The 22,421-nt window shown below is 53.8% G+C and overlaps 1 protein-coding gene across 3 annotated transcripts; it reads right to left on the bottom strand.

The window, feature by feature from the left end:
- Nucleotides 1-41: 41 nt before the first annotated feature.
- CLASRP (CLK4 associating serine/arginine rich protein) lies at nucleotides 42-21,409 on the bottom strand. 3 transcript variants are annotated; one of them, XM_080908755.1, is made up of 21 exons: nucleotides 21,370-21,409; nucleotides 20,245-20,360; nucleotides 13,018-13,115; nucleotides 12,520-12,621; nucleotides 12,333-12,412; nucleotides 9,996-10,080; nucleotides 9,065-9,213; nucleotides 8,224-8,320; nucleotides 6,640-6,718; nucleotides 6,484-6,557; nucleotides 5,729-5,770; nucleotides 4,881-5,096; nucleotides 4,518-4,787; nucleotides 3,344-3,601; nucleotides 3,036-3,075; nucleotides 2,722-2,782; nucleotides 2,541-2,599; nucleotides 2,415-2,461; nucleotides 876-958; nucleotides 311-335; nucleotides 42-143 (listed from the first exon to the last, which is right to left on the bottom strand). In XM_080908755.1, exons 2-21 carry the CDS (start codon nucleotides 20,341-20,343, stop codon nucleotides 101-103), a joined length of 2,007 nt encoding a protein of 668 aa, XP_080764881.1. In that variant the 5' UTR covers nucleotides 20,344-20,360; nucleotides 21,370-21,409; the 3' UTR covers nucleotides 42-100. The 3 variants fall into 3 exon arrangements, 1 of the variants encoding a protein (XP_080764881.1); XR_013974849.1 differs by lacking the exons at nucleotides 42-143; nucleotides 311-335 and having other exon boundaries at nucleotides 886-958; nucleotides 3,032-3,075; XR_013974850.1 differs by lacking the exons at nucleotides 42-143; nucleotides 311-335 and having other exon boundaries at nucleotides 886-958; nucleotides 3,059-3,075.
- Between the last annotated feature and the right edge of the window lie 1,012 nt (nucleotides 21,410-22,421).

Below are 22,421 nucleotides of genomic sequence, written 5' to 3'. Positions count from 1 at the left end.
TTAAATTAGAGGCCAGCACGTGGAGAAATCCATTAAATAATGTTAGCTTTTATTTCACTACAGCAATCCAGCAGCATAACAGCCCCCATCAGTCTTCTGCCTAATGTCTGTAATGGGGGCTTCGGGATCTGGACCTCGAGCGCCTGCAGAGAAGGGGAAGACTGTGAGGGTGGGATGCACCAACATGCCCGGAGTGTGGAGGGAGGAGTGCCTTCCCTAGGGAGCAAGTACAGCCCCACCAAATAAAGGGAGGGACTTCTAGACACGGGTGGAGGGTCCGTCACAGTGGTGGTTGGGCCAGCAGCCTCACCTGCGGGAAGAACTGTACTCTCGACCTAAAGAGAAAAGAGGGTGATGTGATGTCAGCCAGCCTCTGATGGGCTATCTCAGTGCCTGTGCTGGGCTCACTCTTGCCAGGCCATGCCTGCCAGGATCAAGCCCCTCCCCCCACATTCTTAGCATTAAAGGGATGGATGCAGACTGTGCTTCAGTGTCTTACTGTTTTTTGTTTTGTTTTGAGACCAGGGTCTTGCTATGTAGACCAGACTAGCCTCAAAGTCAGAGATCCTCCTGTCTCTGCCTTCCTAGGGGATTCACTGTAACACCTGGCTGTTTAGGACTTAAGATGGAGTCTCCCTGTGTAATCTAGGCTGCTCCCAAACACCAAATCAAGTCACTCTCCTACCTCAGGCTCTATAGGGCTGGCCTCTTGCTGGGGTGTGGGGGGGGTTGCTTTGTAGTCAAGGCTGACCCCTGAGGTTTGGTGACGATTCTTCTACCCCAGTTGCCTGACTGAACTTTTTATTTGAAGCAGGATTTCTCCATGTTCTACTGTAAGCTCACTACAACACCCTGGCACTGCAGGAAGTACTCACTGTAGCGTGGGGAGGGCGAGCGGCTCTGGCGGCTGTACTGGCGCTCCCACTCTTCTCTCTCCTTCTCTCGTCTCTCTCGCTCCCTGCAAGGGGAGAGGGGAGGCAACCAGAGGGAGGGGTGAGCACCGGCTGGGAGTACAGCACCTCCGCCTGGACAGCCAGACCTAGCATGTCTCCCCACAGCCAGGACTGGGAAACCTGGCAGCCCTGTCTGTGCCCCATTCTTCTGGGGGTTGGGGGGCTTCTGTGAGAAAAACCCTGATCCTAGAGCAAAAAAAGCAAGACTCAGACAAGGACCATGCAGACAGGTGGTGAGGTAAAGCGGCCGAAAGCACCAGAAGCCAACATGGCCAACGAACAGAAGCCAGCTTAAGTCCCCAGTGAAGGTTCTAGGGTTCTGTCTTTGAGAAAGTTGTCTGTGTAGCTAGGATTGATTCTGTGGAATTGTACAGACATGAAACACATTTGTCCTCTTCCTCCACCTGACAGTGATGTCTGACACTCAATAAAAAGCGTGCAACACACAATGACGTACGATAGGACAGCTCAGAGTAAGCACTGCCACAAGCACGAAAACCAGTTCTCTCCTCAAGTTCCCGCTATCCACACGCTATCCCACCACCACGCACATGCATGTTACTGGTCGGCTCACACTCCCTCCACTCTTCCCCCACTCACACCAACACAGACCTGGTCTTCCATGTCTGTAATCCCAGCACTTGGGAAGGGAAGATGAGGCAGGATTGATATGAATTCCAAGGTAATCTGAGCTACAGAGTGAGTCACGGGCTACCTAGGCCTACACTGTCACACACTTATCTCAAAAAAGCAGACAAAAATGCACAGTATGTATATTGTAAGGAAATGAAAAAGCAGCACTGGGCACTGGGTAGCAGGCCCTCCCTCCCACAGCAGTTGGTTGGCATGGCTTACCACAGAGATGGGACCACCCCTACCACTGTTTCACAGAGGAAGACAACTGAGCTCAAGAAAGCAAAATGTTTGTTCCTCCACTATAACACAAAGCAGAAAGAACTGGCTCCGCCAAAGAGCCTGGGCCAACTGAGGTCTTCGGGTAGTAAGTAATCCTAGCTGCCTAGTTTGGTGGGCACTGAGGGGACAACCCACTTGAGGGTCCAAAAGGATAGGTACCCACCCCAGAGCCACTTGATCAGAGACTTAAGACAGCGGAAACTAAACCCCAAGCCTATGATCTGGGCCCGGGCTCTGACAACTGCCCAACACAGAGTGGAAGAAGAGAAAGAGAAGAAAGAAAAGCTCTTGGGCCAAGGGACGCGCCACAGTCAGCTTCACCTCACCACTTATTAGGCATCAAACACAAGGACACAGTTGCCAGGCACCCACCCAAAGGCCGGGGAGTTTTAGGATAATTTTCAGACATGAGGTCAGAAGGTGAAAGGCCTAGGGCATCTGGAGAACAGGCTGCCAGGGGAAGAGGACTGCAATGGCTTCGGGACCAGAGAAAGGAGCCAGAGGGCTCCAATAGGAGGCTGGGGAAACCACAGGTCGGGGCCTTACTTCATTCGGATCTTTCGGGCCATGGCTCGCAGTTCATCCTCCCGCTCCTGCAGCAGAAACAGCAGTGAGGGGTGGTCCAGCCCCCCACTCCACCTCTGTGCCCTGCCCATCTGCGCACAGCCCGACCTGCCGTTCGTGCTCCTGCTGGATCATCTTCTCCTGAGCTGCCTTCTTATCCGCCTTGACTGTGGAGGGGGAGGGGGAAAGCTAGGCTCACAGTCCCTTCCAGCCTGACCTACTCAGGCAGGCTCAAGTGAGGTCAGCCCACTCCTCCCACAGCACCAGCTGGACCAGAGGTAGGACTTACACTGGCGGTTCAGAGCCTTCTGCATCCGCAGCTTCAGCCTCTCCTGTGGGGTCAGCTTGGGCTGCGGGAGAAGGGGCGGGATAGGCGTGGGTGCCCAGAGCTCACCCAGCCCACCTCAGCCAAGAGTCTGGGACTTGGGGGCCAGCTGGAGCCCCATAGGAGGCAGGGATGGGACTTAATTTGCCTGGGTAGCCCTTCCCCAGTCCCTGGGCTGGCTCTCCCCTCCCCCCGGGCCCCCTGCAGGCCCACCGGGCCCAGCTCTGGACACTGCTGCTGACGGGAATTAGACGGGCGAGTTCCAAATTCTTACTGACTTTGGCAGCTCCTGTCTCTTTACCAGCGGCAGGTTCGGTCCTGGGTTTTGAGAAAAAAATGGTAATGCGATTCTTATCATAGGCCTTTGGCATCAGCCATGGGCTCCAGACTCCTCAAGACATGTTCCTGAGCCCCAAGAACCTAGGTAGGACCTCATCCCTCTCTGACAGCCTACTCAAGTCAAGGCCATGATGGCACTGACCCCACACTAAGTGCACACACCTCCCAGAATTGCCAGGGTACTGTCACATCCCCTCAAAATAAACTGAGTGGGGGCCCCTCAGCTCCAGCCAGGCCCTCAACTCACTTTTTCAGCTTCTCGCCCACAGCAGGGGACGCTGCCGGCCTGGTCAGCTTCTCCCTCGGGGGCGATGGCGAGTGGCTCTGGCTCTGGCTGTGGCTATGGCTGCGGCTTCTGCTCCGGCTCTGGCTGCGGCTTCCACTACGGGTCAGACTGCGGCTTCGGGAAGGGCTGAGGGACCAGCTGCTGCGGCTATGACTGCTGCTATGGTGCCTGGGGCCCCGGGCCACCCGCTTATGGCGGTCACCTGAACGGGAGCGGCTCCTAGGTGTAACAGAGGAGGGCTGTGAGGCTTCAGGGACCTACCGGAAGTCACTCCGATGTCCAAATCCACAGGCCTCCTGCAGGGGAGAGACGTCTCCCACATACTTCCCTTAGAAAGCCCCTGGACACGTTCTGGAACAGTGTTCACCCCACACCGTGACTATGTCGGACACTAGATACTTAGGTGCTAACATCCTGGGGAAGCGCAGGGCACTGGGTGCCTCCCTTTTGCTGCACACCTCTGGTGCACCCTACCCCACACCAATCTACAAGTTCTGCACAGGCTGAACGGCCCAGGGTTTCCCGGCTCGGAGTTCCAGTAGTATTCTCAAGAAAGTAGTCACCACAGGCTGGCATCCAATTTGTGATAAACCCCATTCCCCCCACCCCTGCCTTTGCCCTGTAGTCATGCTACAGGGAAGACCCAGAAACCAGTTTCCAAGCCCATAATGAATCTCCCTGGGCTGACTAGTACTCGTCCTCAGTACCGTGTATACTCAGCCTTCTTAGAGCAACAGAAAAATTGAGGGCTCTTCTGGCAGTTAATGAACGACTGATGACTCCTGGAGCTATGGATGTTCTAGCTCTGTCCCAGCTCTGTCACTAAGCCTGGCCCTATCCAAACTCTCCAGCACTGCTTCCCCAACCAAATTTAAAAAGAGCCACAGCCCACGCTCCTGTCCCCTGGGAACCCACCCGGCTGTTTGGTTGGCCCTGGAGGTTTCCAAGTCCTACAGACTGAGAAGTCCAGGTGAAAGCCAAGGAGATACTTCCATGCCCCGCCCCATACTTTAGGTACCAACTTAGTCCGGCTTCCAATCAGGTGCTTCCTAAGAGAAGAGGGGCTGTCCTGGGCTATCCCAGGCCCGCCTCCCCAGTACCTGCTCTAGCCCTAACGCCAGGCCAGATCACAGACCTGCTCCTTCGGCGGGGCGCATACCCGCTGCGCCGGGCTGGCGAGCGTGAGTAGCGGTGTCCGTCGCGGGAACCGCCGTCTGAGTGCCGCCGTCCGCGGCTGCGGGAGCGCGAGTAGCGCCGGGAGCGGGAGCGCGAGCGGGACCAGGAGCGGGAGCGAGAACGCGCATGGCGGCCAGAGCGGTAATAGCCACGGCGGGAGCGCGAGCTGGAGCGCGAACTGGATCGGGAGCTGGAGGTCCTGGAGGCGGAGGACGAAGAGGAGCGGCGGCTGCGGGAGCACGGGGTTTTGTCAGCGACACTGTTCTAGAGGGCCCGTCCCTCCTCCCGGCGGTCAGCTAGGGCGGGCACGAGCGTTACCGACCGGGCGCTGGCATTACGGCCTGGAGCGGGGCCACCCAGTTGGGGAGGCGCGGGGGGCTTCCCTGAGGCAGCCCCGGATGCGGCGGCTGCAGCAGCTGCAGCAGCTGCTTCCTCATCGCTGCCTCCAAAACTGGTGATGAAAGTGATTTTTTCCTCGCGGCCTGGACTCGGGGATCGAGAGCGGGAGCGGGATTCGGAACTCGATTCTGAAGGTGACCTGCAGCCAGAGGGCGAGCAAAAGGGAGGCAGCACTCAGAACCCCAGCTGCACCTGAGCCCTAGTGGCATGTTTCAAGGCCAGCCTGGTATACATCCACTGCGAGGTCAAGAGCTACAAAGAGAGAGAGGGACCCCTTGTCTCAAAAAAATAAATAAGTCTGTGGCTGGTTCGGGATGGCTCAGAAGGCAAAGGCTCTTGCCCGAAAGCCTGACAAGCTAATTCCATCCCATGAAACACTGGGCTTAGTTGGAACTCCCTCTAGGGAAAGGCAAGCTAACACAAAAGGCCCCTGGCCCACCAGACCCCACCCCCTGGCCATAGGAGAGAAGGAGGTATGTGTTAGGACGGACTGCCCTCTACAACTGGAGCCCCGGGACAGCACGCTGGAGCCCCTGGGAACCGTGTGTGAAAGACACCCAATCTCCATTCCTTTATATCATTAGATTCTATCACAAGCCTGTGCATTAACATCGGAAGAAAAAAGGAGATTCTGAATTTTTAAAAGTTTTTGGAAAATCAAAACTAATGTAGACCCAACCCCTACCCACAGACCACAGAATGCCATCTGCCACAGGCATGACCCAGAAGGTCAGCAACAATGACAGCCTCTTCCAGGGCACTGACACTTACCGCTTATAGGGGTCGTAGGTGGGGCTGTCTCGGCGGGCGTAACTATGGACAGAACAGGGAAGGACAGGAGAGCTGAGACCAGGCTGCCTGGTGTAAACCTGGGCCTATCGACCCTGAACCCCAGTGCTGCAGACTGTGCACCCCATCTCAAAGTGGGGGTCCCACATGTCTCCTTATTTCCAGTGCCACACTGGAAGCCATGATGATCAGTCCCAGACAATGCTGCCTAACCTAACTCAGTGAGTTACCTCAAATCAGAGGGTTTGTTCTTCATGGAACAGTCCAAGTGAGGGCAAGTGACTTCCTAGGGCGGCGCTCGTGAGTGCAGAAGCCTGAGGCCTGAGCTAACCTCCCACCACTGCCACTCCAATCCTTCCTTTACCAGACATTTGCTCTGGGTGCCCAGGGCTCCCAGGCCCAGCTTCTTCTCTGCCCAATCCTCTCAAGAGGGCCTAGGCCTCTGTCCACTTGCAATGGAGGAACTGGAGCCCCTTATCTAGACCCTGGAGACCTGACACTGACCAGCACAGGTGGAGTGTCATTGGGCCGAGTTCTGGTCACAATTCCCCCAGGCATCCCCAGGAGCCTCCTGTCCAGCAGGGTGACTGGGAGGTGAGAGCAGGTGGCCAAGTAGAGCATTCACATTAATGTCATCCCAGGGGCATCATTACAACTCTCTGCTGAAGCCAAGGCCAGGCTCCACTCCTGAGTCCCTGGCAGGTGAGGAGGGCTGTCGCCCAGGGGAGAAGTCCTACCTGGGAGGGCTGATCTTTCGGCCCCTTAGCCGCTTCTCCCGGAACTCTCTTCGCTGTCGCCTGGAGCGACGGCCCTAGATGGGGAGTACCAAGATGGTGAGGGGTGTGCCCTCACTGGAGATATACTTTTGCCCCCGAACTCTACCCAGACCTCACCGAGTACATGGCTTTCTCCTCCTCCAGGGCCTTGGCATGTTTGATGGCCTCTGCTTCCTCCTTGTCTTTCCGTAGCATCCTGCAGAGGAAGTTAGAATTGGCATGAAGGGTATAGGTCAGAGTGGGCAGTGCCCAGGAAAAGACAGCAGAGACAGCAGGGACCTGATGTTACTCCGTGATCCCTGGATAACTCTGTCCTTTCTCCAAGTCAGGGCTTTGCTTGTTACAGGCTAGCTGGTCTTGAACTCACCATGTAATCCTAGTAGCCAAGGGATGTGTAGGCAATGCACTGCCCTGTCCTGTCCCTTCCTGCCCGTCCCTTTGATGGGGTCTTGTTCTATCAGGCTAGCTTTGAATTCATGACCTTCTTGCTTCAGCAAGACTGCAGAATCATAGGTGTGTGCTACTACACCTAATTTCTCTGATATGTTCAATAGATTTTACTGAGCACCTAAAAATGCTGGGTTTTGATCTGTTTTCTGTGTACTTTGCCTGTGCGTATGTCTGTTGGCCACATGTGTGCCTGGTGCTCCTGGACGTCAGGAGAGGGTCCTGATGCCCTGGAACTGTTCCCCTCTGTGTTGGTCTAGAAGAGTTTGGCACTTGGGGCTGGAGATGGCTCAGAGGTTAAGAACATCTTCTGTTCTCCAGAGAACTTGAGTTCAGTTCTAAGCACCCACAGCTGATAGCTCACAACTACCTGTAACTCCAGCTCCGGGGGACCCAGCGCCCTCTTCTGGCCTGCACGTGGTGCACAGAACTAACTATATAAAGGCAAAGCACCCATACACAGAAAACTCAGAACCAAACAAAAAGGAGAACCCACAAGAAAACTTAGGTGTGTGTGCTATTCCATGCCTGTAACTGTGAAATGCGGAGACAGGAGGATTGCTGGGACTTGCCAGCATAACTCTGGGTTCAGTGACAGTCGCTATCTGGAGGTATCTCGGGGGAATAAGTTGACAGCCCAGTAGATCTGATGTCCTCCTCTGGTACCTGCATGTGCATGGGCAATGTGTGTGTGAGTGTGTGTGGGGGCCGGGTGGTGGTGGCAGCAGCAAACACCTTTAATCCATCCATTCAGGACAAAAGCACTAGAGCCGTGGTTCTCAACCTGTGTCCTGACACCTTTGGCAAACCTGTATCTCCAAAAATATTTACATCACAATCCATAGTTATGAGGCAGTAATGGAAATAATACTGTGGCTGAGGTCACTACAACACCCTGTACTACAGGACAGCGGACCCCCTGTGCTAGAGGGCTCTAGGTCACACTAGGGCAGGGACCTAGGGCTGACCCCTGTTCCACACAAAAACAAGTTTCTGGTCTGTTGGTGCCACTGATGTAGAGAAAGTGCTTGGTGGGCAAGACCAGGTACAGAGGACAGCTCATCTTTATCATATGAGCCAATGCATACGGCTGACCACTAGGGGGTGCTGTCCTTAAGGAACGAGTAGCTTCCAGGTCACGTATGACAAGATCTGTTTCTGCAGAAAGCGGGGGCCACAAAGTCATAGCTCACTGAGAAGAGCTGTTGGCAGCAGGCATGTGATGCAGAGGCAGGGCAGGGCCAGCACGCTCACCTGACAAAGTCCCCGTCAGCCATGCCGTAGGTTGTGGCTTGCTTATTGAGATCAGCCACCTGCTCCTGGTTCAGCTCATCCACATCCACCTCCACGTCTGCACCAAGAGAAAGGCTGTCAGGGACCCAAGGCTCAGGAGAAGAGGGGGGAGCACCCCAAGTTGGGGCAGGGCTGCCAGATGGAGCACCTTCAGGGAGAACATAGCTGTGCTGGCACAGCTCTGAGGCCCAAGCACAGCACACAGCACAGCAGTGAGCAGTGGGGGAGGGTAGCTGAGTCTGTGGATGGAGTGCAGGAAAGAAGAGGATGGGAGATGGAAAGAAATGGAGGTGGAGCAGGCAGCGGAGCGACACATGGAGGGAGGGTAGGAAGGACAGACATGAACTTCAGCTCTGCCTGGAGGTAAGTCGGAATGTGCACAGAAAGAGTATGACAGAGGGACAGTGACAGTCTTCTCGATGGGCACGCCCACAGAGGGGGGAGGTGACCATTGGGTATGAGGGATAGAGGTTGGAAGATGAGGGGCAGCTCTAGGAATAGGGAAGGTCCCTTTCCCAGAGCAAAGCAAGGCCAGCCCAGGCAGAAGAGGAAGGGCCAGCTCCTAGGTGGGAGAATCTTCTAGATCAGTGCCCAGAAATGGGGGCGGGGGGCGATTTGCACACAGGGGATGAGGGCGGGCAAGAGAAGGGACAGGGAAAGCTGGAAGTAGCCGGAGGCCGAGGCCCTGTAGCTGAGGTGGGGGAAGGCCTTGTAAGCACGGGTACCCCACAGAGGGTGAGGGACGAGACATAAAACCGATGCCCAGGGACTGCAGGTGGGGAGGGCAGAGAGGGGACCCCACCGATGTCGGGGATGACCTCATCTTCATCCGAGTTGCTCTCCTCCTCTGCTGGCGACTCTTCCTCCTCTGGCTTCTCAGCCACCTTCTCTACCTCGGCCACAGTACTGTCTTCATAGGTGTAGCCAATAGAAGCCTTCTTCTCTGCCAGCCTGGGGAAAGAACCATGAACTAGGGGGTCCCCAGCAGGAGCAGGACCACAGGTGAGCCTTACACATCCACCTAAGCTCTTCCATTCTAGCCCACCCCACACCGGCCTGGTCCTTCCCATTCTTGTCCTGGTACAGGGCCTCAAGTCCTCCCTGTTCACCTTTCCTGCCTAAGGCATTGTCCGGGACTACCCAAACTTGTCCACGTTGGACTACTCTATCAGGATACACTCCTGCCTGCCATAGGTCCCAAGAGCGCAGATCCCAGAGTCATCTTGGACAAACTGTACCTCAGCTCTGCTTTCAGGGGCCACACTGAGAGGCCACTGCTGACTTCAACTGTCACTATATCCTGCCTCATTCTAGCACCCTTATCCTGGAACCAAGGCTGAGGGTCAGGAAGCAGATCCTATAAGTGGTTGCTCCCAGATCTGAGCAGCAGCACCCAGCCAGAATGGCTTTTGATGCCTGGCAACACTGATGCTTCCAGGCCCCTGCAGAGTGACGTCAGTGCTTGTGTTGTAAACTCACAGCATCCTGGCATCAGAAGTGCATGACTTCCCATCACCCATGTCCCTTGCAGCTCCTGATTTAAGGCTGACTCCAAGGGGCTGCCTTTCCTCAGGCCTCCCCACAGGACTCATACCTCCCATTCTGCAAGGGAGAAGTGACAAGCTTGGGCAGAGCCTGTCCACTGTTGCTGTCTCTTCCTCTCCACATATATGGAGGCAGCCTGCACCCATCAAGTGCCAGTCCCCACCCCATCAGACCAAACCCCGACTCACTTCTTCTTCTCGTCTTCGCTGGGTCTCTGCAGGCCCCCATACAGCTCATCAATATAGATCTGATACAGGCACTGCTCCTCAGAGACTGGCAAGGAGAGGCACAGGTCAGCCCAGCCAGGCACACATGGGTGGAGTGGGACACACAGACACAGGAGGGAGGGGGACAGCTAAGGCAGGGTCACCCATCTCAAATCATTCTGTCTAGGACCCGAGTGATCACAGTATATAACATTGGCCAGATGATCCACTCACACTGTGACCTGGCTCGTGATGTTAACCCTTGACCCGTGTCTCAGTTCCCTCTTCTGTAAAGTGGGATCCCTGACAGTGAGTACTTTGGGCCTAGGGGCTCCTACCACTGTCATGGAGCCTCTCTGGCCCCCAGAACCACAAGCATGCCTGTGGGTTAGCTTCTATTAGCATGGTGTCTGGCGGCCATGCTCTCCTACACTCCCAGGGCACTGAGGTAGCCACATTCTCCCTTCAGCCCCACTCTGGGGTGCATGAGTCCTTTCCCTTCCCTCTGCAGGCTTCAGCTAAGCTCTCCTTCCTTTGGTAGGGGATCGGGTGAGGAGCACAAGACAACTGAGCCACAAGCCCTCTACCATGGAACTACATCCTGGCCCTCTTTTTGAAACAGGGTCTCAATGTTGTTCAGGCTGTCCCAGGCAAGCCCTGAACTTGCGATCTCCCTGCCTCAGCCTCTGGAGCAGCTCTGGTGCTGGGCACAGTCGCAGCCTGCTGCTTCAGCTCTTCTGTCTGTGACATTGGGGCTCTGTGCCAGGTAACAAAGCATGGTCCCTCAGCTGTGACAGACACCTGACTCCTGCGCAGTCTCCATATCCTAGAAGGCCTGCTGCCCTCTCCCACAGCTCTCTGGCCTGTCTTCAGTGCCCATACTCCAAGACCTCTGTGTACCCTACTTCAGGGGCTGGAATCTATACCTTTCCTGGCCCTGCAGAAAGCACAAATCTACCCCGCTGTCTGTTTTCCCTTCAGGAACACCACCTAGCTTAATGTGATTATGCAGTGGCTCTCCCCGGGGCCCTGTCCCCAGCAGCACAGGACACACTGCTTGTAAGAATGACTACAGGAGTAAGGGAAGGCTGGGCTCCAGCTGCAGGGAACCATGTGGTCTGGACTGACAACACCATGGTAACAAATGACAAACTTGACTAAGGCTGCACTGCCTGCTAGGATGCGGCAACCATTGACTTTAAGCACATAAAAGCATCTTAGAGATACGGCTGTCTGGGACTAGGAAGCCCACATGCAGGGTCACCTGTGTCAGCCCGAAGCAAGGCTTTCAGACCCATGCACACACCTAACAGACCCTGGCCAAGGGCACCCAACAGGAAGCTCTCCATGCTTTGGCAGAGGCAGGGAAGATATAATATCCAGGGACCCACGAATTCTGTCTAAAATGGAGGCATCAAAATGGACGCAGGGGTCCTTGCCTGGGGACCAGTTGCAGCACTGAGGAGAGTGGGGGCAGGAGGTCATGAGCCTCAGGCCAGCTCCGGCTATAGAGTAAGATCATGTCTCAAACATACAAACAGCAAGAAAAATATCCCTAGGCCTATCAGTGCAGCTCGACAGGCGAGCACTTTCCTAGCATCTGTGTGTGTGGCCCTGGACTTCCAACTCCAAAAACACAGGAGGGAAGGGGAGCCAGAGCTCTTCTCCCTGCAGCAAGCCATGCAGGGTCACAGTGGGGTGCTATCTGTTTTGTCTGCAATGCTAGGCACAGAACCAGAGTCTGAACCTGCCCATGCATGTCACGTACACATGTAACAAGGCATGTGTGTAGAGATCAGGGGACAACTCAGGAGTGGGTTCTTTTCTCTTGGCCAAACTCAATCTCAGGCTTTCACGGCAGGTACTCCACAAGAGTATACTAAGTCAGTTCCCTGGCTGGTGCCCAGAGCCTTACACATCCCCACTTCCTCCTGGGGAAGCCCAGCAAAGTCCTTCACTCCTGAATCATTTGCCTCTCATTCACAAAAGGGAACAGGCCAGACTTGACACGTTCAGGGGCTTTGCTCACAACAAGGAAGAGTTTCTTCCTAGGACCCTCACTCATGAAGTGGGTACCCTCCTCCCTTATTTTTTAGGAAAAGGACTCTGTAGAGAATCAGAGGGAAGGGCTGGGTGGAGACCTCCAAGTCTCTAACTCCACAGAGACCTTGTGCCAGTTTCATGGACGAAGACCCAAAAGGGAGAGAGGATATACAGACCAGGACAGAACCAAGGGCAACCAGCAGCAAGTACCTGGGTGACTCGTCTAGGTGGTCCAGCCTCAGGCCCCCACGCCCCACGCCCCGCCCCGCCACTCACTGCCGGCGAAGTCGTTCTGCACCAAGCCTCGGTACCGCTCGTAGTTACATTTCCGCTCGTCTGACTCCTGTTCCGGGGAGCTTTGGGGAATAGTGGGGTTAAAGAGAAGGTGAGAACCAAAGCCCCAAGCATCAGAAAAGGGGGTGGGGGGGTAGTTAGGCTTCTGGCTAGGGTGAAGGGCACTTACACGGTGGTGAGCAGTGGGGGTGTGTAGTCAGGAATGTGGTCTAGGTGTGCACGGACGTCAAAGCGGTCGATCATGTTGTTGGTGTCTCCCTGCCAGGGCATCCTGAGGTGGGAGAACACAGGACTCAGAGTCCAAGCACTCAGTCCTCTGTCATCCACCCAAAGCTACAGCTGGAGTCCAGGACCCAACAAGTCATCCACCTGCCAGTCCACAGCGAGGACCTCACTCGTCAGAGCCGGGCAATAGAAAGAAACGTAAACCAGGCCCCTCCGGCAACCAGCCCTCTGCCCCTCGAGAGCTTCAGTCGGCCCTAACTCCTTCTCTGACAGTTCACACAAGTCTGACCTTATCCGAGCCTCTACTGTAGACTCAAGAGTACCCCCGAGTCCCTTCTGACACTATACGTCCCCCCCACACCCCTCCTGTCTGACACTATGCGTCCCCCCACACCCCTCCTGTCTGACACTATGTGTCCCCTCCATACCCCTCCTGTCTTACATGTTCACAGGACTCTCCGCAGCCAGGGCAACTGCAGAATCCAGGTGAACCTTGCAGGCTCGGCCATGCACCTGCAGGAACTGGGCGGGGTCTTTCTTCTGCAGGGATGGACAGGTCAGAGGTCACCAAGGAACCAAGGCCCACCACGCCTCCCTAAGTAGACCTAATGGTCACTTGGCTTCTGGGTCAAATCCCTGGGCCACACCTCACAGGTGAGCCAACATGCACCCTCAGGGACAGGGAACTAAGTCCTCCCAGGCGTGGCCAGGGTACTGAACTCTGCTCTAGCTGATGCGTCCTGCCAGCCAGGCCGAGCTATCCCGGAACTTAGGCAGGAGGATTATAAATTAAAAGCCTACCTGAGCTACAGACATACACTGTGTCAAGTATTAGCCCTAACTGTTCACCCCCATTCCAAGCCGTCCATTTGGAGCAAAGTGCAAGCCCTGGGCCTGGTGCAGCAACAGCACACGGGCAAAGGCGGCGGAACTGATGACAGCACAGAAAGTCCGTCCCACACAAGCTGGCGCAGGCTGAGGCTGTGCCGCACTCCTGTGCTCACAGGAGGCCCTAGCTCCGCCCTCAGCACTGCAGAAAAGACCTTCCACAGAGGATTATCACCACGACCCAGCAGCCCCGCTTCTAGGTACAGATCTTACACATGCTACTGTTCACGCCAGTATTGCTCACAGAGCCGCAAAGTGCTAACAACCCAGCAGACCACTTGTGTAAAGTGGGTTATCAAACATGCCATCTACTACAACACAGCCGAGCCTTGAACACACAGGGCCAGAGGGAAGAAGCCCAAAACACTGCATCAAGTGGAGAGACACCGAGGAGCTCCCCAGAACGGAGGGTGCGGAAGGACAGGAAGTAAGGGCTCACTAGCATATGCAAGGCGCTGACAACATTGCTCGTGCGGTGTGGGGGACTGAAGCCTGGGCCTTGAGCATGCTAGGCAAGCATCCTATCACTAAGCCACAATGCAGCAATGAGCCGTGACCTTCTGATGAGTAAACTGTGTGGTACGGCACTTATAGCTCAAAAAAGCTGTTAGCACAGAGCACAGCCGTGTAAAAAGCCACGCATGTCAGTATGTGCCTATAACCCCATCACTGGGCAGGCAGAGACACGTGGATCCTGGCTGTTTACTGGCCAGGGTCAGGAAGAAATCCTGTGTCAAAAGCATGATGAAGGACCATCTATGGCAGATACCCAACATCGTCTGAGGCCTCTACGTGTGCCAGCATACTCGAATAAACGCCTGTACATAACTCTCTCTCTCTCTCTCTCTCTCTCACACACACACACACACATACACACACACACACACACACTTTCTTCTTTTATTTCAACATATTTTGTTTTCTTTTGTTCTTAGATTTATTTATTTTTATTTTATATGCATGAGTACACTGTAGCTGACTTCAAACACAAGAGAAAAAGGCATCAGATCCCATTACAGATGGTTGTGAGCCACCATGTGGTTGCTGGGAATTGAACTCAGGACCTCAGGAAGAGCAGTCAGTGCTCTAACCACTGAGCCATCTCTCCAGCCCATATTTGTTTATTTTTGAAGTTCTAGTTGCCCTGGGACTCACTCTGTAGACCAAGCTGGCCTTAAACAAGATGCACCTGCCTCTGCCTTTTGAGTGCCATGATTAAAGGCGAGCGCCACCACCTCCTGCCTTTGACACAAATAATTAAAAAAATAAAACAAGGGCTGGAGAGATGGCTCAGTGGTTAAAAGCACTGACTGCTCTTCCAGAGGTCCTGAGTTTAATTCCCAGCAACCACATGGTGGCTCACAACCATCTGTAATGAGATCTGATGCCCTCTTCTGGTGTGTCTGAAGACAGCAATAGTGTACTCACATACATTAAATAAATATTTTTTAAAAATAAAAATAAAAAATAAAACAAACCAAAACTAGCCCAAAAAATGACGCCTAAGTGAGAACCTACCTTGTCCACCATCCTCAAGCCTGCATCCTGGAACCAGGGGAAAGGTCACAGATCCATAAGACACATCACAAGAGCACAACTGCCCTGGCCCAGCAGCCACTGGGGTCAGGTCACATGACCAGGGAGACACAGGATTGTCTCAGCACATCCTCTGCTTGGGTCCTGCAGTCCACCGGCCACCTTTCCCTGGAGCTAGTGGCTACTCTGCTCTCTGCAATGTTTTCCTTGTCCCTCAAAGCCATGATCTCTTCCCAGCATCCTCCGGGTGTCTCCCTGACTTTCCTCCGCTCCTCTGGTCCAGGCTTATGGGCCTCTGGGCTGTTCCCTTTTAGTAGGGCTACTCTCTCCCTCACCTCACACCTCGGAAAGCGCCCCAAGCAACCCCATGTGAGAGCGGTGGGTCCTCCAGTTTTCTTCAGGGCAGCCACCAGCACCTGCTATTCTGCCTCGCTAGCTTCATCACCACCTGCCTCCCAAAGAACATGAAGCAGGACCTCCCTCCCAGGAGGCAGAGATCTGTTTTGCTCACTGCTGTGTCTGTCCCCTGGGCCTGGTCCCCAAAAGACTCTGAAGGCCTGTAAATCAGGCAAGAGAAAAAAAAGAATCCTCTCTGACATAAGACTCAGCCCTTAGAAGCCACAGCCTTCCAGTGGCCAAGATGCTCACACAATGACACCCCAGCTCCATGTCCAGACCAAGTTCACCGTGGAAAGTCCTGGGGCCTCCATCTGCCTGCCTTCTTCAGTTCCTCAGGACACAGGGCCTCCGGCTAGTCTGAAACCGAGGCTGGAGGGACTGCCAGGTGCAGCATGGAGTTTGGCAAGTGTGTGAGAGCCCCTGGAGGGATCTGCATCTCAGAAGTGACAGGCACAGAGCCCAAGTAACGTGCCCCCAGACCAGAGCATGCTTGGGGGAGGGGTGACACTGTGGAAAAGCCAAGGAGCCCTAACAACCAGCCTCTCACAAACAGCATTGTTTGTGAGAACATTCCCAACTCAATCTCTGCAACCATAAAGACGCCCATTTCCCACATGAGGAAACTGCATTTGAAATCAATCACACAGCACCAGGCAGAAGTAGTCCAACTGCAGACAAGCCTGCCTCCTTTCTACCTTTCATTTGTCCCAATTTTAGGCTCAACTATTTTCATTTTAACTTCTTTGCTGCACTGGGGATTAAACCCAGAGCCTCGCCCATACTAGGCAAGTGCTCCCCCTCTGACTGACAGCACAGCCCAGCCCTTAACTGCCAGAGTGCACAGTGTATCAACTAACACACACCTCTGTGAACTAGGCCTCCCAGCTCCAAAATGGCTTCATCTTGCAAAGTGCAAACTCTAGGACTGAGGAACTCCCCTCTCTCCTCACAGCCAACAGCTACCACCCTGTGTGTGCATCACCTGGTGCAGACACCAGCCATATTGGCTTTCTGGCTTTCATGGGGTTTGTTTGTGTGTTTGTTTGGAACAGGGTCTCACCATGTAGTTTACTGTGACCTGAACTCACAGACCTCCAGCCTCTGCCTCCAGTGTGTCATTGGCTTTGTGCTCCACACTGGATGTGAGGTAAGTAGCCTCAGTGTACGTATATAGTCACTTTTATCTGTGTGCATATTTGTGTGAGTGTGGGCACATGTAGGCACACATGCGAGTGGAGGCCTGAGGCACATGTCAGGGACGGTCCTCCATCACTCCCCCACCTTGTTCACTAAGCCATGGCCTCCCACTCAAACCCGAAGTGAGGTGATCGGGCTGATCTGCCTAGCCAGCTTGATCTGGAGAACCAAAGGACAGACAAGCCACCATGCGAACTGGCCTTCACGCTTTAACCACTGAGCTATCTCCCACACAGTTGATTTCTCCTAACTCTTGGCTGTGAGGCACACGGCAAAGAATCTTCCTGCGATGCAAAGTCCAGGCGGAGTGGGGCATGGACCTCGCATGGATAATTTCCAGGCTCCACCCTCAGCATCGGAGGCAAACAAACCAAGTGAGTCCGCTCTCACCCACCAGGCTGTGCTCCCTCTGGGCTCAGACGGGGCCGGGGTCCATGCGGGCGTGTCCCTGCCACTGGTTGCCTCCTCGAAGGCTTCCGCAGTACCAGCAGATGCCCAGATCCGACAGCTCAAGCCCCGCCCTCGAAGACTCACAGTCCAATGTAGAGGACAGCCCTGCACCCACAGGAGTGACCTTACATATGGGAAGGGCAGGCACAAGGAGCTCAGGGCAATGCCCAGCCCAGCAGAGGGCCAGCTGGGCCTTCCAGATGTACTTCCCACCTGCACATCAAAAAGGGATTGTAGTTCTTTCCCTTTTTTCCTTCCAGACAGTCTCACTACGTAGCAGTGGCCTGAAACCTGCTACAGAGATCAGGCCTGCCTCTGCCTCCCTTTAATGCAAGAATTAAGAGTGTGCCCCATCAGGTCCTGTAGACTGCACTTCTTTATGCAAACTAGAGAAGAGGCACAGAGGCACACACCTGTAATCCCAGCACCCAGGAGGCTGAGGCAGGAGGAACGTGAGTTGGAGGGGTAGCCTGGGCTACATAGTGAATTCTAGGCCAGCCTGTACAACTTAGAGAATTCCAATCTCAAAAGGAAAAATGTTGACAAGAATAGGACTAGTGAGAGGAAAGTCATAAAACTTGAAGAAAAGCAGTCACTAAGAATGATCAGGGATCCAATTCTAGCCACTCACAATCTCCAACAGGCAGCCACAGCCCAGCCTGGTTTCTTCACCCCACTCCCCCTACACCACCCCAGCAACCAAAGTGGCTAGGCTCCACACATCTGGATGCGGACACTGGTTGTTTACATGATCCACATCACAAAGAGCCCCACAGACACTTGCCAGGCTCTTCCCGTCACCCAGCGAACACTGTCTCTCATCAATGCCCTGAACAAAAGCTGGAGGCTCCCTGCCAACAGGGAGGCGAGCCTGAACCCCCTCCCCTGGCTCCCCTCCGTGCCTCCCACCCACTGGTCCAAATCCAAATTCCACTCTACCCAGCAATCACAGGGGCTAAGAATCCGTTATTCCTCTCTTCTTTGTATGCCTACGGGTAGATCTGGCTAAGAAGCACTCACCACAGAGCAACATCCCAGCCCCACAAGTTAACCCTCCCTGAGCCTCAGTTACACAAACTGTGACACACAGGTAGTGTGGCCATCTCCTCCTTGCTCAGACATTCCCTCCTGGTTCGGGAAGCTAATGGCACTGACGTGGCTCTGAAATTTACTACTAACTGGACCACGTCACGAAGCTGCTGCCACAATGGCACAGTGCTAAGAAGGACCACAGACAGGGGACACCGGTAGAGCCACTTGTAGCTGTGGCAGGGAGCTCACCCATGCTGGGGTAGGTTTTCTGGTGATGAGCATGAGCCCTCCCTGCTCTGTTATGTAACTCCAAATACACTCCAAAGTCACTAGGCTTGACCTTCAAGTTCTCTCTGGTAAGATGTTGTGTCCCGCCAATAGTGAAGTCACCCCAAGGAAAACTCACAAAACACCCAACAGGCAAGTACACACTGGTCTACACAGGCAACCCCCCCCAATCAACCTGTGAGAAAGATGCACCCAGTTGCTCTCCACTGACAGACCTCCCATCTCTACTTCCCCAATTCAGTGGTGCCCTCACACATCTGGCCAAGCCCAGCTAGAAGGGAATCTACATCCCTACTTCCTGAGGTTGCATGGGCCTGTAGGGCCTTCAGGTCATCGGGACAAGGAGTGATGGGAAAACACCCAGAAAATCTCTCACCAAGGAACATGAGAGTCCCTGCCCGCTTTCTCTCATTTCCTCTCTGCTGGGTAGAGGGAAGACACGAGAGCCAGAGTCTCCAGAGCTCTCGCAGACCTCAGAACAAAACTTCCTTGAAGGGACAAATGTCTGCCAATGACAAAGTCATCTGCTCATATCGCATTCCTCTGCTACAGCCTCGATTCCATACAGTGTGTCCTTCTGCACACAGAAGAAAATATCAGGCAACAGAGAGAGAGAGCCAGAAGGCCAGGATAACTTGAACAAGGGAGTCAGGCAGAGAGCAGAATGATTCTGGAGAAGAGGTAAGAATCAAACTAAGGGCCAAGTGGCTCAGTGGCAAACTGCTTGCCTAGAACCTACCAGAACAGCAGGGACCTACTGGTATGGCTCAACGGTAGAGCTCTCCACTAGAATCCCCTAGTGAGGGGCTGGAGGCGTGGCTCGGTGGTAGAGCCCCCTGCCAGATAGAAGCCCTTTCCTGGCTTCCATTCTCAGCAGCTCACAGAGAATATCCAAACTATGTACAGCCTCGAAAGCCACAGTGGAGAAACTGGCCTTCTCCCAAGGACACTCAGGAGCCATAGGGGCCAGTTTTACACCCACAAAGACCTCTCTCATCTGCTGAATGGGTTTCTGGAGACAAGACTGAAGACAAAGGAACAGAGGGCTGAGCAGCAACAGTGTAGTTAATAGGATGTCTACAGGATAAAGAACTGAGCCAGGTAGGCAACTGTCACTTCACACTGGGAGACAGTCCAAAAACCAAGCAAGTTAGACAAGATCAGGCATCACAGACCAATGCTGTACCTATGACGGCAGATATGGAAGAGACCAGCAAAGATGTCCAAGAAAGCCATGCAGGGGCCCCAAGGACTTTTTGGCCAAAGTATAAAGTTTGGTTTTGTCTTTTTACGTCTTTTTCTCCAAAAGCAATGAAAGTATCAAACAAGAGGGGACAAGTCAGACACCTCTAGTGAATCTTGATGGCACTACTGCTAAGACGCCAAGCCAAGCCTCAAGAACGGCTGAGCTGTTCTGGACACTGGAAACACAGTGCTGGAGGAGCAGAGAATGTTCTGGAGACGTCATACTCCTGGAATGTTGAGAGAGCTACAGTCTTTCGTCTCTGACGCCGGTGCACCACACACAGTAGGCTGACACAAACAGAAGCCCTCAAGTTCACCCCAACCACTAGGCTGGAGAAATGACCATTGCTGAGCAGGGAGACACAGGCAGGAAGAGACTGAGTCTGAGGCCAGCCTGGGGCCAGCCTGGGTTGCCTAACAAGATCGTCTGGAAGAGATGGGGTAAGGGCAGCTCAGGGGGTTGAAGGCTTGTGCAAGGCCCAGACTTCTATCTCCAATACCACAGAAAGTGGTCACTGTGGAAAGGGGGTGGACTAGGATTCTGAGGAAAAGGGCTCTGGCCTTGCCACACTTCCAAGCCCAGGGCCCTTCCCTCTGGAGCCCACCCACCCCATGCTGAAGTCTGCTCACTTACAATCTTCTCATAGTATTCCCGACGCCGCTCTGCCCTCTTCTTGTAGTCCACCATCATGCCTCGAAGTTTCCGCTCATGCTTCCGAGCCTCATGCCACATCGTGCCGAGGCCTCTACCTGAGCGAGAAGGGCACCAGACATGTCAAAGGGACTGGAAAGACCACCTGGGCCGAGATACAGTCCTCTAACAAGTTGGTGTAAATCCTGATGCTAAATCCCAAGTCTCCCCTGCAGGCCTGGAGGTCAAGTGCACAAAAGGGTTCCTTAACGGTCCTGCGGCAGTAGCTGCAGAACTATGAGAAAGCTCTCTGGGACTTGGTAAGCCCTCCTCCCGGGAAAGAAATCATCCTAGATTCTGTGTGCCCAAGTCCATATGAAAGACTATGGTTAAGTAGGCAGTGTAGCCTAAATATGGAGATCCTGCTTTAATTTAAAAAAAAAAAAATTGGCTGGAAGTGATGGTGCATGCCTTTAATTTCAGCAGTGGGAACGCAGAGACAGGCAGATGTCTGAGTTTGGAGCCAGCCTGGTCTACGTGCTAAGTTCCAGGCTAGCCAAGGCTACATAATAAGATGCTATTTGGAAATAAAAAAATTTTTTAAATGAAATGTCTGGAATAAAGCCCAGCTGCCAGGGCTGGGCTCATAAGAATCCCAAAGATCCCTCTGCAGGAACCACGCATGGTGCGGGGGATTGGGGGGTGCAGCAGGGTTGTAAGACGCGTTAGTGGAGAGAGAAAACAGCACAGCAGGGGAACGCTGCTCGGGAGAGGGGGGTGAGGCCAGGTGAAGGGCGTGGACAGAGGATGAAGACGGGCAGGCTGCAGAAATCTAAAGGAGGGATGTGAAGCGGGCCAGGCATGCAGGCTAAAAAGAGAGACTGCGGTCCTGGGTGAGAGGCAGGGGCTGCGTCTAGGGACCAGGGTCCGGGCCGAACCCCAAAGCCTGGACTCGGGCCTGAGGAGGGGCGAGGGGCGCAGCCTGAGGCCTGTTAGGACGGAAGCAGGCGGGGCACCCTCGCGGTCCGGCACACACCCACGGCAATCCCCGGAGCGCCTCGGACAAGGGTGAGGCCCGACTGCCACCGCTCCGAAGTCGGGAGGTCGGGGTTGGACGCCTGCACTCACCGGCTAGTCGCCGCCTCCCACTGCTGCGCTCGCGCGCGCTCACGACCCGCACCGGAAGCGGAAGTCAGAGGTTGCGCGAAGGAGAGAGGCGGCGCGGCACAAAAGGCACTTCCGCGGTCGGGAGGAAGGGCTCTGGGCATTGGTTCTCCAGACTGGTTCAATTGTGGGCGGGGCCTGTAGGGTGGCAGGATCTGGGAAGCGCCAGAAGAGGAGCCCAGTATTCCAGGCACGTTTTGTTGTTGTTTTAAAAGGTTTATTTCTTTTAGGGGCAGGAGCGATGACTAGTCGACTGAGAACACTGGCTGCTCTAGCCAAGGTCCTGAGTTTAACTGCCAGCACTCACATTGTGGCTCACAACTAGTCTCTTAACTGAAGTCCTAATCTTTTTTAAAATATTTATTCTTTTAAAGATTTATTTACTTTATTTATATGAGTACACTGTAGCTGTCTTCAGACACACCCGAAGAGGGCACCGGATCCCATTACAGATGGTTGTGAGCCACCATGTGGTTGCTGGGAATTGAACTCAGGACCTCTGGAAAAGCAGTCGGTGCTCTTAACCACTGAGCCATCTCTCCAAAAAACACACTTTTAATTCAGATCTAATCTGGGCCATAAACTTGTGCTGGAAGCCTATATAGGGGTGTGGAAGAAGGAAGCTTTAGCAAATCCATTTCTTCACTGGCATTACAACCTTCTCTGGGATTCCAGTGTATGCTGAAGACCAGCTGAGACATCTATCCTTGTAGACTAAGCATCTACTGAATTCTTGGACTTTCTGTTCATAGCCTGTCATTGTTGTATTAACTGGACCACAGCCTATAAATCATTTTAATTAATCTCATATATATGCACATCTTCCTATAAATCATTTTAATTAATCTCATATATATGCACATCTTTGTATACACATATTTACACGTGCATATACATGGCTATGTATACATATATATGTATACTTATACATGTATATGTGGGAGTATATCTGATGCCTTCTTCTGGTGTGTCTGAAGACAGCTATAGTGTACTCATATGAATAAAATAAAAAAAAA

Source organism: Micromys minutus (genome assembly GCF_963924665.1).
Source record: "Micromys minutus genome assembly, chromosome: 32".
In the NCBI taxonomy this organism is placed as follows: domain Eukaryota; kingdom Metazoa; phylum Chordata; class Mammalia; order Rodentia; family Muridae; genus Micromys; species Micromys minutus.
The sequence above is the reverse complement of the archived record's forward strand: the minus strand, read 5'-3'. Positions and strand labels throughout refer to the sequence as shown.

Excerpts from the sequence above, each read along its gene's own strand:
- CLASRP (XM_080908755.1), bottom strand. The coding sequence starts at position 20,343 with ATGTGGCATGAGGCTCGGAAGCATGAGCGGAAACTTCGAGGCATGATG. Across the intron at positions 8,321-9,064 it reads TGAGGTCATCCCCGACATCG|ACGTGGAGGTGGATGTGGAT; the intron begins GTGGGGTCCCCT and ends CTCTTGGTGCAG. Across the intron at positions 6,558-6,639 it reads AGGAGAAAGCCATGTACTCG|GGCCGTCGCTCCAGGCGACA; the intron begins GTGAGGTCTGGG and ends CTCCCCATCTAG.